General features: G+C 44.9%; 2 protein-coding genes across 5 annotated transcripts in view; one reads left to right on the forward strand and one right to left on the reverse strand.

Moving 5' to 3' along the window:
• The window catches only part of SMARCD2 (SWI/SNF related BAF chromatin remodeling complex subunit D2), a 21,400-nt gene extending 20,954 nt beyond the window's left edge, over nucleotides 1-446 (reverse strand). For both annotated transcript variants that reach the window (XM_060645724.2, XM_060645723.2), the window contains exon 1: nucleotides 352-446. The gene's annotated coding sequence lies outside the window, so the exon portion shown is untranslated. The remainder of the gene's footprint in view (nucleotides 1-351) is intronic.
• LOC132687461 (intercellular adhesion molecule 1-like) lies at nucleotides 67-11,831 on the forward strand. 3 transcript variants are annotated; one of them, XM_060645720.3, is made up of 8 exons: nucleotides 67-194; nucleotides 5,296-5,371; nucleotides 6,702-6,968; nucleotides 7,833-8,153; nucleotides 8,411-8,689; nucleotides 9,219-9,488; nucleotides 10,160-10,402; nucleotides 10,601-11,831. In XM_060645720.3, exons 2-8 carry the CDS (start codon nucleotides 5,317-5,319, stop codon nucleotides 10,807-10,809), a joined length of 1,644 nt encoding a protein of 547 aa, XP_060501703.2. In that variant the 5' UTR covers nucleotides 67-194; nucleotides 5,296-5,316; the 3' UTR covers nucleotides 10,810-11,831. The 3 variants fall into 3 exon arrangements, with proteins under 3 accessions (XP_060501703.2, XP_060501701.2, XP_060501704.2); XM_060645718.3 differs by having other exon boundaries at nucleotides 67-182; XM_060645721.2 differs by lacking the exon at nucleotides 67-194 and adding an exon at nucleotides 535-621.
• The last annotated feature ends 3,057 nt before the right edge of the window (nucleotides 11,832-14,888 follow it).

Raw genomic sequence — 14,888 nt, forward strand, 5'->3', positions numbered from 1 at the left:
ACGTCACGAGTTTCTGGGCAGATCAGGAAATCCTCCGGCCAGAAGCTCGCGCGCGCGCCCCCGCCTGGCGCTGCCTACCAAACGGTCTGAGCGCGTGGCAAGTTTCTGAGAACAGCGCGGGCGAGGCAGCTGAGCGGTCTAGCTATCCTAGGAGTGACAGGAGCGGCGAGGAGCGGCCCTCCGTGAGGATTTAGGTCTTGCTTTGTGTGCTTAGGTTCATGCCGGTGTCTCCTCCTGGCTTTTTCCGTCAGGTCTGCAGAGGCCTGACCTCGTGTGACGGGCTTCGCCTTGTCACGCGGCAGTGGGCCGGAAACCCAGAGGGGCACTCGCTGGAGTGGTTTTTCCACATACCTTTCACGTTTTAAATACCATCCGCCTCTGAAGCCCTTCCCGGCCTGTGGGGCCGAGAGCGTGAGAGCCACACTGTGTGCAGGCCAGACGGGAGACTCCTTCCGAGCGGGAACGGGCGTTGCGCTCCGCGTCCGAGCGCCGGGCTCGGTCCTGCCCTCGAGTCTTTGTAGCTGTTGTGTCGGGTCGAGGTGTGGATGCCCTGCCCTCCCGGGGCTGACAGTCCGGCAGGGGAGGTAGACCCGCCGGCCTGACAAGCGAGGTGTCAGGGAGGTGCGCGTCCCGAAAGCAGTAGCGTGGGGCTGGCGGGCAGCGGCCCGGGCACTATGGGGGGAGGACACGGGGGTGCTCGTGCTGAGCCCTGATCACGAACGTACGCTCACCTGGGGGGAGTGTTCCGCGAGGAGGAAGCGAATTCCAGGGAATTTGAGGGAGAAGACCATGCAGAGGGTGGGATGTGACTCCCGGATGTATGAGAAATTGCAGGGCACCCTGGGAGCGCCCCAGATTCGGACTGGAAGGCCAGGTGCGCTCCACAGCCAAAGCCATCCCAAGGGCATGTCGGCGTGTGCCGTCCTCCCCTCACCTGCCTACGCCCTCCCTGCAACCCTTCAGTGGCTGGATTAGAGGCCTAGGATTTCAGACACTTTAAACCTTTCATTTGGCATATAATACTACAGAGCAAGTAAGCCAAAGGAGTTAAAAAAGATTTAAAAATTCATTTCCTCTTAGGGATGCTGCTTGCTTTGTAAGAAAATGAACGAATAAGGGGCACCTGGGTGGTTCAGTCGGTTGAGCGTCAGACTTCAACTCAGGTCATGATCTCATAGTTTGTGAGTTCGAGCCCCGCGTCAGGCTCTGTGCTGACCGCTCAGACCTTGGAGCCTCCTTCACATTCTGTGTCTCCCCGTCTCTCGACCCCTCCCCTACTCATGCTCTGGCTCTCTCTGTCTCTCAATCATAATTAAACGTTAAAAAAATTAAAAGAAAATGAATGAATAAAAAAACGTCATGTTTCAGTACCTGATCGTAACATGCTACGTGAAAACAAGGATGAACTTTTTTTTTTTTAACGTTTATTTTTGAGAGAGAGACAGAGCACAAGCAGGAGAGGTTCAGAGACAGGGAGACACAGAATTCAAGGCAGGCTCCAGGCTCTGAGCTGTCAGCACAGAGCCTGACATGGGGCTCAAACTCATCAGCTGTGAGATCATGACCTGAGCAGAAGTCCCACACTTAATCGACTGAGCAACGCAGGCTCCCCCAAGGATGAACTCTTAACAGCTGTGAGGATAGTTGGGCGGGGAGAGGGCACTTGGAACAACATAGAACAAACAAAGTATTGTCAGTATCCCAGAATGAAAACAACAAGAATCAGCACGACCCCGCCCCCCCTCCATTTTCTTATATCTATGTGGCATGTACTAGTGGCAACCACAAGGGAAAACCACCCAGGTTGGCTTATAGAGATCAAAGATGGGAAATCTTTTTTAGCCAAGGCTCTAGGAGAATATAATCTGTAAGATTAATTCACGGCAAGATTAGGTTTGCAGAGAAAGGTACCATCAGCAAGCTAAGGAGAGATGAATGAACCGGAGCTCTTGGATTAACCACTATGCAGGACTGTTTGTGGCACAGTGGCCCCATCGAAGCACAGATAATCTAGGGTCACTGAATATAAAGAAGCAGTGAAGTAGTAAGAATTGCCCAGCAGTAAAGATGCCTGGGTTTGAATGCTGGCTGCACCTCTTAATTAGTTGTGTGATTTGGGGTAAGTTACTTTACCTCTTCCAGTCTCCATCTCCTCATCTGTAAAAGTGGCAATTATCATAAGATTGCTATGAGATAACCAAAGTAAGCCAGTCAGTGTAGTGCCTGGAACATAGTACTGTATATGGTTACTAAATGTTAGAAGCTATTAGACAAGATGTGGTGGAGAAAAGAGTCAATGAAGTGAGATACAGATCCGTAGTAAGTGCCTAGCTTGGAATGGGTGTTAGGAAGAGAGCACTTTACCTCAACGAATTCAACAGTAATTGGGATTCTACAGTGTCCAACGTGACTGATATTTTTAAAAAATTATATAGCTAAATGAATGTTATGCATGCCCTTCAAACAGTGGGGATGCCATTTTCCTCTATCCTCCCCTTGATGCTTTTATTTTTTATTTTTTAAAATTTTTTTTTTCAACTTTTTTTTAATTTATTTTTGGGACAGAGAGAGAGAGACAGAGCATGAACGGGGGAGGGGCAGAGAGAGAGGGAGACACAGAATCGGAAACAGGCTCCAGGCTCCGAGCCATCAGCCCAGAGCCTGACGCGGGGCTCGAACTCACGGACCGCGAGATCGTGACCTGGCTGAAGTCGGACGCTTAACCGACTGCGCCACCCAGGCGCCCCTCCCCTTGATGCTTTTAAAATAAAAGTAGACACGAATAACTGATATATTCTAAATATTATGCAAGATGTGAAAAAATATGTAGAACACTGCTATTTTATTAATCTGTAACATACGCTTTTAAGTAAAACAAGTATGTTTACTATGCAAACATAACCTCTAACCCCCATTTTCAACCAGACAGAGATCCCCCTGAATATCCTCTATATAAAAATTCTGCAGTCACTAATGCCTTCAGGCCCCCTTGGATCTCCCTTAGATTACCGCAGTCACCTTCTACCAGATCTCGTGGCCATCAGTCTTTTCTTCCATCTTTCTTTTTCCACACACTGCCAGTGTTGTCATTTTGAAAAATAAAGCTGATTATCTCACCCCCCTGCTTTAAAAGCTCTGTAAATTCCTGCTTACTGACCCAATTGTATACCTACTTCTTTATCCCACAGTCCTTTTTCCTGTATGCTACCCATACTGAACTTCTTGAATTTTCTCAAATAAGTCTGACCTGACCTCCTCTCCGTATCACCTCATCCCTTAATAAACTTCCAGTCATAATAGAAAATGCAGTTCAAAGGAGACCTGAGAAACCTCAGCTCCTTCAGAGAGAAGTAATGATTCCCTCCTCAATGCTCCTGGATCAATTTATCATTATCAGTAGCAGTGGCACAATCACCGTCATCACTAACATATTGAAGTCTTATGTGCCAGGAGTTGGGATAAACACTTGGCTTGAATTTAGTCATTTAATTCTCACTTTACTGTCACCCCCCCCCCATTTTTATAGTAACACTTGGAATAATATTGTTATTTTTATTTACATTTGTCTTTCCCACTAACTTCCAGGGATTCCTATTGTCATGGGATAAATCCTGGTAACTTCTATACCTTTCTAAGAGCCTGGAATATTGTAGGTGCTCAATAATTGTTTGCTGAAATAATGTATGAATATAAGCAATTCCACTCAGGGCTTTTGTACTTTTTCAAACAGCTGTTATTACTTAAAACTCTTATTTTGAAATTCCTTCAAAGTCTGGGGTACTTAGGAATGTCTTCAGTTGATAGGAGATCTTCCTTGGAAAGAGATGTTAAGGCACTCAGAGCTAAATCTGGTGAATAAGGTGTCTGAGTCATATCATTTTTTCCTCAAAGAATAACAAAATAGTTTAATAGACTGATTTTTCTTGTGTAGCTTACAAGCCAGCTCTAAATCATTTCAAAAAAAAGTTTTGAATAATGGTGTCATTACTGGAATAAATTTATAGCCTCCCAAAGTATTCAAAGAGTAACATTCACTTGGAAATATAAATTTTGATATGCCTGTTATCTTATGCATGTATAAAAAAGACCAAAAAAAACCCTTATATGCTCTTTCAGACCAGAATATAAGTAAAGGTACACCTGTGTAAAACCCAATGTATGAAAATTCAAATACTACAGAATTAGAGGGTAGTCATCCACTTCGTGGGATATCCATAACATGCCAGGCGCTGTGCTAGGAGGTGGAGATGCAAGATAAATATAGTCTCTTGTCCTCAGGGAATTTCTAGCATAGTAATGAATTCATCATTAAAAATAATTCACTAAAGTGAATTGCATTTTAACATGCAGCTTCAGAAATCACATTTGGTGTAAAGGGAGGTGCAGACAATCTGTTGTGAGGGGTTGTGAAGAGGGACAGGATTAGTTAAGAAACCTTTCTTAGAATAAATTAGCTTCAGTGGGGGGCTTTAAAAGAAAAAAAACTTGGTACAGATCGGTGGAGAAAAGAGAGGTGGACAATTAGGATTTAACTCAGCCAACGAAATAATCCAAAGGTTGCTTGGTGAACATGGAGGCAGAGCAGAGAGAGATGGATTATCTTGAGGGATATCTCATAGAGGTCACGAACAGAGCCCTGATGAAACATTTCTCCCTTACATCAGAGAACAGGACTCTTGTGACCATGTTTTCTAGATTCACGGTCATTTCCCACTGGACAGTGCTAGATAAACATTGATTACATCTCTCCAAACTTCGTTTTTCATGTTTCCATGCTAATAGCCTTCTACTGACTCAAGTAGATGGAGACAAATATGTAAACAGATAACTGCGACACAGACATATACAGGAATCTCACTTAATCTAATATCCCCTACTATTTTCCTATGTCCTTTAATTTTTTTTTTTGTATATTTTTAAGAAGTTTTTATTTATTTTGAGACAGAGACAGCACGAGTGGGGAGGGGCGGAGAGAGGGAGAGATAATCCCAAGCAGGCTCTGCATCACCAGCACAGAGCCCAACATGGGACTCGAACCCACAAACCGCGAGATCCTGACCTGAGCCGACACCAAAACTTGGAAGCTCAACTGAGCCACCCACGCCACGTGCCCCTTGCTACGTCCTTTTAGTACATCCACACCATACCACTGTTACTCTTGCTATAATTTCTCCAGACTATTCAAGGTGTCAGGAAAGGGTTTGATCTTTAGCAATACCAAAGAAATAGTTCTCTATATCCTTTTTACTTTCTTTGGTCACTTTTCTCCAGCACTGTTTTCTCCTTTCTCTCCAGCTTTTGGCCCTTCTCACAAGGATGGAAATGCTACTGTTTTGTGTCTGGGCCCTGCTGGCCTTGAACCCTGGCCCAGGTAAGGCTATTTGTGATAGTTTCTTTAGTCAGTATGTGCCAAAGTGCAGGTGGCTGGTCAGTAAGAGCATAAGAAGTACTGAATGGGGCAAAAATATACTATTCATTTGTCTGGACCCTTGGGAGAGATTCCTATTTTTGGATCATTAGGACATAGAATCTGTAGGTGTCTCTAGCTTATAATTGGGGAACCCAAATTGAGGAACAGGAGAACAAACCATCAGAGAAAACTCTCCCCTAAGAAATATGCCTTCTCTCTTTGGCCCCCTGCCAGCCCAGGACTGTCCTAGTTTTCTGTTCTTAGGGATATTTTTACTTCTTTGTTGCCACCTTTTGTGTCATGAAGTTGCAACAGCGCCTTGATAGGAGAGGACCCATAGCTTAATTGTGAGGAGCGAGCGCTCCAGACGGCAAGAAAGGAACTGGAGCCTCAGTGGGTAACACTGCCACATGAGTTGTGTATTCCTAGAAGGGCCCGGTGTTTGGTAGACGAAACAGATGGTGGACGTGGAGTAGCTAAAGGGGACCTGTGGGGAAGCTTCCAGGACACTGTGCCTCTCACCTACCTAAGGCATCTGAAAGTTTTACCTGATGTCTCTCTCATTGCACCTGAGATTTCCCTAACAGACTAAACTCTTAAGCATCCAAAAACATGTTGCCTTAGTACCAAAGCAAAAAAGGAATAGTCTTATTTTGAGAAGCGGTGAAAAATTCTGGGAAATGAATGACCCTAGGAGTCACCTTTAGGCTAGTGGGTTCATAATTCAGCGTGCATAAGGATCATCAGGAGTGCTCGTTCTGTTCACTGCATATTTCCACATCCCACCTTCACAAGTGCTTAATCATTCAGTCTGAGGTGGAGCTAGAGTCTGTAGTTTTACAAGCATTCCAGGTGATTTTGGTGAAGGCAATTCTTAGACCATAATTTCAGAGAAACACTGATTTGAGGTGTAAGCACAGAGCTCTTTTCTCTAGGGCCTACTAAGCCCTTGAGGGCCCTCAGCAGCCAGTCCTGGGAGCTTCTAAGACATCTGGAAGCTTAGGAAGAGAATGGTTTCCTTGGCATGAGTTTTAACAACTCTGTAGTTTCCAAGGTGACACTAATGGAGAAACCAAGATTACTGGAAAGATAATGAATGCAGGGAATGGTGGAATCAGGGTTCTACCTGTTCATTAAGGGTCTTTTTCTTGTCTGGTTCTTTGTAACTTTTTCTTCAGGGTAGGTTTCCTATTTCTAACCTACAAATTGATAGACTAGGCCTTCTTGATAGACTAGGGTCTTGTGGTCCTCACCAAAGTCTTTGGCATATATGTGTGGTTGATCATTTCAGGAGCAACTGAAGAGATATTTGAGGTTTCCGTTTGGCCAGATCAGGCCCTGGTAAAGCTTGGACAGTCCCTAATGATCAACTGCAGCACTACCTGTCCAGACCCAGGACCCAGTGGAATTGAGACTTACTTAAAGAAAACCCAGGTGGACAGAGGACCTCAGTGGAAGGAGTTTCTTCTGGAGGATGTCACAGAGAATTCTGTTCTGCAGTGCTTCTTCTCTTGTGCAGGGATCCAAAAGGACACAAGCCTTGACATCACTGTGTATCGTGAGTAGGACTGAGGAGGAAGGGAAGACTGGGGGAACATGACTATGTCTTATTTAGGGAAAAATTAGAGATTTCTTTTGGGGGAGACAATTTGGGCCCTTAGTAGAGATTTCTGTTATACTGCAGGAATTCTAGAGCCAATTACTTCTATTTCCCTTTGGTGAAGGATTTTAAATTAGGAGCAGACCACAGAGGGCATCCAGACATCGTGCTTGAGAATATGTTCAGGTATAGGAGGCATATACTAATAATGCCAGCTTATAAATGATCAAAAAAGTATACAATTTGTGCTAAATTATTTGGCACAAGTTCTTAGAATAAATAGGGACTGGAAAAAGGAGGGTCTCTGTCTCCATGGAAAAGGAGGCTCTTGAGCTTCACTCCTGCAGAATGGTAAGGATTTGAAGTGAAGGGCATGGGTGAGGAAGATCTTTCAGGTGGGCAAATAGCATTGGCAAGGATATTGCCGTAAGAGTAAGTGTGATCTCTTTGGGGTAAAAGCTTGGTAGACTAGGGTGTAGTTTTTGTGTGATGCTAAGGAGCTCCTCAGAAGCTGCTCATGCCTCTGAAGCACCTCTGGTAAGAGATAAAAGTTCTCCAGAATGGCAGCAACAGTCAACGCAAGGGACCTGCCCCTCAACAGTCACATTTCTTGGCTATGACTTTAGCCACCTTTGATGGGCAGAAGAAGAGCCAGAAGACTGACTTGTCTTATGTAGGGCAGGGTTGGCAGAAAGCTGACACGGTTGATCGGATGGTTTAAGAGTAACGGTCACCTTGTATCACCAGCTTTCTGTCCTATACCATTTCTTTCTGGAGAGGTGAGTAGCCTTCTCTCATCAAGCCCACCTTTTTCTCTTAAAGAGCCACCCGAGCAGGTGATCCTGGAGCTGCAGCCGGCATGGGTAGCCATGGATGAAGCCTTCACAGTGAAGTGCCATGTGCCCAGTGTAGCACCCCTGGAGAACCTCACCCTTACCCTTCTCCAGGGTAACCAGGAACTACACAGAAAGGACTTTATGAACTTGGCTGTGGCCTCCCAAAGAGCTGAGATCACCATCAATGTCAAAGCCCAAAGGGAAGATGATAGGTGCAATTTCTCCTGCCGTGCAGAACTGGACTTGAGTTCACATGGTGGAGGGCTCTTTCACAGTAGCTCAGCCATCAAGGTACTCCGGATCTTTGGTGAGTCAGAGTCCAGGTATGGAAGGATCCTGAGGCTCAGTTTCTTTATCTTACCTTGGCCTTTTGGGACTAAGTTCCCACAGAGTTTAGGATTAGGGTGTGAGAGTAATTGAGCCCCATCTCTACCTGGGCTGTAATCTTACCCTGGGAGACAGAGAGCTTTAAGCCACACTCCCTTCCTAAATTGTGGGGTCCTATATAGCACATGATTTATCATGGCTTTTCTCCTTTCTTTCCTTTTCTTCATTTTTTGGCAGAATTCTCTCAGAGTCCCCAAATCTGGGTCTCCTCACTTTTGGAGATTGGGATGGCAGAGGCTGTGAGCTGCGAGTTGGCTAGGGTGTTCCCCGCCAGAGAGGTAATGTTCCACATGTTCCTGGGAGACCAAGAGCTGAGCCTGTTTGTCTCCTGGAAGGGAGACACAGCATGGGCCAATGCCACAGTTCGGGCCATGGAGACTGGTGATCAGGAGCTGTCTTGCCTTGTATCTCTGGGTCCAATGGAACAGAAAACAAGAGAGCCAGTGCATGTCTATAGTAAGTGAGCTGCCTCTTCCCTTCCTCACGAGGGTTCTCTGCCACTGAAACTTCCACAGTAAATCCTTGGTGGTTCCACTGCAAATATCCCTATTAACCTTTCCTCGGGACACTCTCATGTGATCTTTCTCTGATGAGTGCAGGCAGGTTGGAGACATGCATTGAGACAGTAGTTGTGTTCAGCCTTCACCGTTTCTTGTGGCCATCTTACTTACAGAGTGATTATAGGTCCTTCAGCTTGTTTCTGGGAACAACTTTTTGAGGTGGGGAGGAAATTTATAAGATGAAAAGCCATCTTGCTGTCCTTGCCACAGAGGCAATAGCCAAACGTATGGACACCGCATTTGTCATAAGAAGAGCTCTCAAATTCCCAAATCTCACTGCTCTTGCCATTCAGCACAGAAGCAGTAGGGTATCCAAAGTTTTCCCTGTCTTATCTGCCTAGATACCATACCATCAGAAGCAAGAGTATAGAACTGGCTGAGAATTTTGAGAAAAATGTTTGATTCTCTCTTTCCTTTTCTTACAGGCTTCCCTCCACCAATCCTAGAGATAGAAGAATTATACCCATTGGCAGGGACAGACATTAATGTGACCTGTTTGGGGCATGTGTTAACATCACCCAGCCCTACTCTTCGGCTTAAGGGAGCCCCAGATCTCCCTGCCCCTGGGGAACCTGCCTGGCTTTTACTTACCACCAGGGAGGAAGATAACGGCCGAAATTTCTCCTGTGAGGCCTCTTTGGAGGTTCAGGGTCAGCGGTTGAGCAAAACCACTGCGGTCCAGCTCCATGTCTTATGTGAGTAGAGGCCTGATTTTTCTTGTCAAAACAAGGATTATTATTAGTCTCTCATCTCCAGAGTTCTTGGCCAGCAACTTCATTATTAGAGTTGCTACATTTTTCTCATTAAAATAAAACATCAAAGGGTGAAATAAAATTAAAGCTCCCCAAGCTTACATTATCCCCAGGAAAGTAAGCTGAGAGAAACATGAGGGGGACCTGGGAACGGAAAAGAGAATGCAGGGTGATTAGCTGGTATTAGTTGAGGGTTGATGGCTGAGAACACAGGAAGTGATAGTTGGACTTTATGCTGAGGGGGGAAATTTTCATATAAAAATCTGTGTTTTTGAAAAGTAGAAAATCCCTCATCTCTGGGTTCGCCCCTACCCATCTCCTCACTCACTGAGAAGCAAAGATGGGAAGCAGGGAAGCCAGCATTGATAGGACAGGCCAGATCATTGAGTCTGAATCCATTAAGATGCCTTTGCTGCATCTCTGACTCCTTGCCCCTAGAAAATGGAAGACAGAAGAGTGCCCCAAAGCAGGGAACAGTGCTCCTTCCCTTGGGAAGTAAAGCTGTCAGGTGGGAGGGACACAGCTTTCGGATTAGGGGAGAGGAAGCTAAGCATCTCAGTGAGGAAGGAATGTGGCACACTGAGCTCAGCTCCTTGGGGGACTCTCTTTTCCAGACAAGCCCCGGTTAGAGGAATCTGACTGCCCTGGCAACCAGACGTGGGTGAAAGGGACAGAGCAGCTGCTTGCCTGCGTCCCAAAGGGAAACCCAACTCCAACCTTGGTGTGTACCTGGAATGGAGTGATATTCAACTTTGAAGTGCCACGGAAAGCAACCCAGAACCACACAGGAACCTACTGCTGCACAGCCTCTAACCAACTGGGCTCTGTCAGCAAAGACATTGCTGTCATCGTTCGAGGTGACTGTGGCTTTCCTGCTGCCAGGCCTAGGATGGAAATGCCCAAGGGGGTTGGGATTCTTACCCAAATAGGGAAAGAAGAAAAATTTCAGTGGGTAGGGAAGGGTGAGACTGAGAGGTGGGCATGGTAAGCCGGAGAGGGGGGGATTCTCTTGCCCTCTTGACCCTCCCAATTCTCTGTCTTCTGTGCTTGGGCAGGCCTGGATGAAGGAATCAGCTCCACCGTCTTTGTCATCATTATTGTCGCTCTTGGAGTGGGTGTAATCACCATAGCACTGTATTTGAACTACCAGCCTTGCAAAATAGAGAGGCGGAAATTGCCCTATAGGCAGAAAGAGAAGAACAAAGAGGAGGAAAGCCAGTTTGCTGTTCAGCAAGCAGAAAAATGCAATGCACATAATTGTTAAATGGAAACAGCTATTTGTTTGAAAGCAACCTCTACTCCTGGGGTTTCCTAAGGGAGGAAAGTGGGGGAGGAAAAAGGAAGAGACATTACCCTTTGTGTTCTACAGTCCCATAAAACAGTGTTTCAGACCCCCATGTCCCTTGTCTCTCATCCATCCACAAGCTCAGCTCCTCTGAGTTCATTCTAGTCACCAGAATTTCAGTCTCAGTGTCCAGCTAATGAGAGGGCCTCTTGCTTCTTACTGTGTGCTTAATCAGTCCACTCACTCCCAAAAGAAAGCCCTTTGCTTTCAACATCAGACTGAACAGATAGAAATATCTCAGAAATGCAACTCATTTCTCATGGTTTCTTCATGACTAAGTGGGAACCAGTTTTTTAGTCCACAGAGGACTTCAAAGAGAGTACCAAACAAAGAGATAGGAATCAGAACCTATTCCTACCTACACATTCCCCTGATCCCCTAACCTGAGGTTCTGGAGTGCCGGCTCCCAGAGCTGAGTTTGGTGACACCATTAAGGGTCAGTAGCTGGCTTCAACTCACTAGAGGAGTGTAAACGTCATAAACTCAGACAAGCAGCTTACCTAGCCCCAGAAGTGGAAGTTAGAGTTCTTCCATTAAATTGCCTTCACAGGTTAAGGGCTCCAAACATCTCTGAATTCATTTTCATAATCCATTATAAAGTGATCACCTGTGAGTTCACATTTGACATATTAATTTTTTTCTCCATATAGGCTCTAAGGCTAGACTTCCAATGGTTATTCTCCCTTCCCATAAAGAAGTATATATTTTTGAATGTCTGAAAACTATTTCCTTTAAGCTTCGGGACAACTCCTGCTGTGACAATGTTCACCATATGATTTCATGATTCAGCTTCCTTCTCTGTTCTTTGGAAAAAATATATTCACCCCTACAGAAGACATGAAAAATCATAAAACCAGATCTTTTCTCCTAAATCAGTCATGTATGGGTCACTGAAATGTTGGATATGGTAAAAAATAAAAGTGATTTTACAATATCTGAAAGTATTTCTTTTCTGTGTCATTTTTGAAAACTTTTATTAAGCCACATGGTTGCATTTTGAGTACAGTTTCTAAGAAAAGAATGTCAAGTCGGTAGCACAAACAACTAGCCCAGGGCAGGTGGTGTGTTGGCTCAGGGCGGCAGCCTATTTGACCTGACCTTGAAACTAAAGTTCAGACCTCAAGATAGAGGTCTACAGCCTTCCAAATAGAAGACACTAGCTAGAAAGAATACAGCATCAGGCATCAAAGTAAAAAGATTCATTCTTTCCAGACCTTCTCTGAGTCTGGGTTATGGGTTAGGTATAAAAATAACACTTTGATTTCAATACATACAAGGCAGTGGAGATATAATGGTGGACAAAACAGTGTCCCTGCCTTCTACAAGCTTACAGTCACTGAGGGAAGCCAGAGCAAGTCAACAGGAAGTCACAATTGCACCTTAACACTGGGAAAACAGGTCTTTATAAGAATGCCTAACTCAGGATCAAGGAAAAAAGTTTCTTGGGAGGAAACTGGAAATAATTTGTTTGATTTTGCAAAAAAGCATCCCATCCCCCACCCCCTCCAAATGACCTCAGCCTCCATTTTTCCACTCAATACAGCAGCCATCACTCATCATGTAATATAACTTGCTCACTTTTCTGAATTCAACACTTAAGGAAATAAGGAAGTGGGTTTAAAAGAAAAGAGTATAGAGCAGCCTGATGCAGCAATCTCCAGCCATTTCAGTGTCTTGAGATCAGCTGCATCAGGTCTGTGGTTCTCTCACTGAGCAAACCCCACTTCAAGGCCCCCATGCCCTGAGGCACAGTGGAGGTTCCTGCCTTTGCTTCTCACTGCCACATGGTGTCACTGTTGACAGTCCCACACAGTCCATAAAACCTGGTGCTTCTGCAGATCCAGGTTCCCAGGTCCTCTACCATGGATCTTTCTAGGAGGATGATTTGCTTCCTCAGGACTTGGTGCAGGTAGGGGTGATTCTCTGCATGAACTTGCAGGGTTACAGAGCTCACTACTTTGGACTAGCCATCCAGGATGGGTCTTCAGATTTCGGTAGGCCCTTTCCTGGGAAGATTTGAAACCTCTGTTCTCTCCCTTTCCTTCCCCAAGGATGCTGGGGTCAGGGAGTCAATTCTCCTAGTCAATTCTTCTAAGGGTAGCTGCCTTGTCTTCAGGGGACCCCCACCCCCTAAAAGGTTTGTTCTTTTCCTGAACAGTAGAGCAATCGGCTCACACTTAACTGCGGCTACCCTGATTATCTTCAGGGGAAGAGAACTACTTTTAATACTCCAAAAATTTATCCTCTTAGGAAAGTCAAGATGACTTTCTGGTGTCTTTCTTTATAGACCCAAGAGAAAACAAGTTAAATCTTCAGTCAGGCTTCTTACTCTAGGGAAAATAATACTATTTATCTATTATAGGATTATAGTTGGAAAGAAATGACATAGTACTTGTAAAAAACACTGGCATGGTATTGCACACATGTTCACAATATCAGCTTTTATTACACTAGCTGCTGGTGGTAATCATACCCATAATCATAATAAACTCAAAGGAAGAGTCAAAAAACCAGGTCACCCACGGAGGGCCGTCAAAAGCCACATACACCACTGACACTTCCTTTGTCTTTTCCATTGTGTTCTCTCTTCCTCTTCTATTCCTTTCCCTCTTCCTGTCTCTACTTTCCTCCTTTTTTGTTCCCTCAGATGTGGGACTACTAGTAGAATGACCAATTGTATCAGTTTGCACTGAGCTGAGGTGTTCTGAGACACTAAAATTAGGAAAGTCTCATGCTGATAGGGATGAGCTGATGACCCTCATACTGATATCTCTTAAAGTATTTCTCACATTTGATGGGGGCCCCTGAATGAAAAAAGGTGTGAGGCACAGTGTCATGTTTGTTTGACCCAGAAGGCCAGGTTCGTGTAATTCTGAGGCAGACTTGTGAAGAAAGGGGAAAGTGTCAGTTCTGCTCTCAAATGTGTATAAAAAAATCAAAACTCTGGGAATGCAAGCTGGTGCAGCCACTCTGGAAAACAGGATGGAGGTTCCTAAAAAAACTAAAAATAGAACTACCCTACGACCCAGCAATTGCACTACAAGGTATTTATCCAAGGGATACAGGGATGCTGTTTCGAAGGGACACATGCACCCCCATGTTTATAGCAGCACTATCAACAATAGCCAAATGGAATGTATGGAAACAGCCCAAATGTCCATCGATGGATGAATGGATAAAGAAGATGTGGTGTATACGTATATACAATGGAGTATTACTCAGCAATCAAAAAGAATGAAATCTTGCCATTTGCAACTACGTGGATGCAACTGGAGGGTATTATGCTAAGTGAAATTAGTCAGAGAAAGACAAATATCATAGGACTTCACTCATATGAGGACTTTAAGAGACTAAAACAGATGAACATAAGAGAAGGAAAACAAAAATAATATAAACACAGGGAGGGGGACAAAACAGAAGAGACTCATAAATATGGAGAACAAACAGAGGGTTACTGGAGGGGATGTGGGAGGGGGGATGGGCTAAATGGGTAAGAGGCACTAAGGAATCCACTCCTGAAATCATTGTTGCACTAGATGCTAACTAATTTTAGATGTAAATTTTAAAAAATTAAATTAAATTAAAAAAAAGAATCAAAACTCAATATATTGTTTTGGCAATGCTGATGTAAATGTTAACCTTAAAAATAAAACTTCCAGGGGCACCAGGTGGCTCAGTCGGTTAAGCGTCCGACTTTGGCTCAGGTCATGATCTCACGGTCCGTGAGTTCGAGCCCCGTATCGGGCTCTGTGCTGACAGCTCAGAGCCTGGAGCCTGTTTCAGATTCTGTGTCTCCCTCTCTCTCTGCCCCTCCCCTGTTCATGCTCTGTCTCTCTCTGTCCCAAAAATAAATAAACGTTAAGGGGCACCTGGGTGGCTCAGTCGGTTGGACGTCCGACTTCGGCTCAGGTCATGATCTCACAGTTCATGAGTTCGAGCCCCACGTCGGGCTCTGTGCTGACAGCTCAGAGCCTGGAGCCAGTTTCGGATTCTGTGTC

Source organism: Panthera onca, chromosome E1 (genome assembly GCF_046562875.1).
Source record: "Panthera onca isolate mPanOnc1 chromosome E1, mPanOnc1 haplotype 2, whole genome shotgun sequence".
Classification (NCBI taxonomy): Eukaryota; Metazoa; Chordata; class Mammalia; order Carnivora; family Felidae; genus Panthera; species Panthera onca.

Bases quoted from the DNA above. Each gene is read 5' to 3' on its own strand.
- LOC132687461 (XM_060645720.3), top strand. From the start codon at position 5,317: ATGGAAATGCTACTGTTTTGTGTCTGGGCCCTGCTGGCCTTGAACCCT. The intron at 5,372-6,701 runs GTAAGGCTATTT...TGATCATTTCAG, and splicing joins GGCCTTGAACCCTGGCCCAG to GAGCAACTGAAGAGATATTT. The intron at 8,690-9,218 runs GTAAGTGAGCTG...CTTTTCTTACAG, and splicing joins AGAGCCAGTGCATGTCTATA to GCTTCCCTCCACCAATCCTA.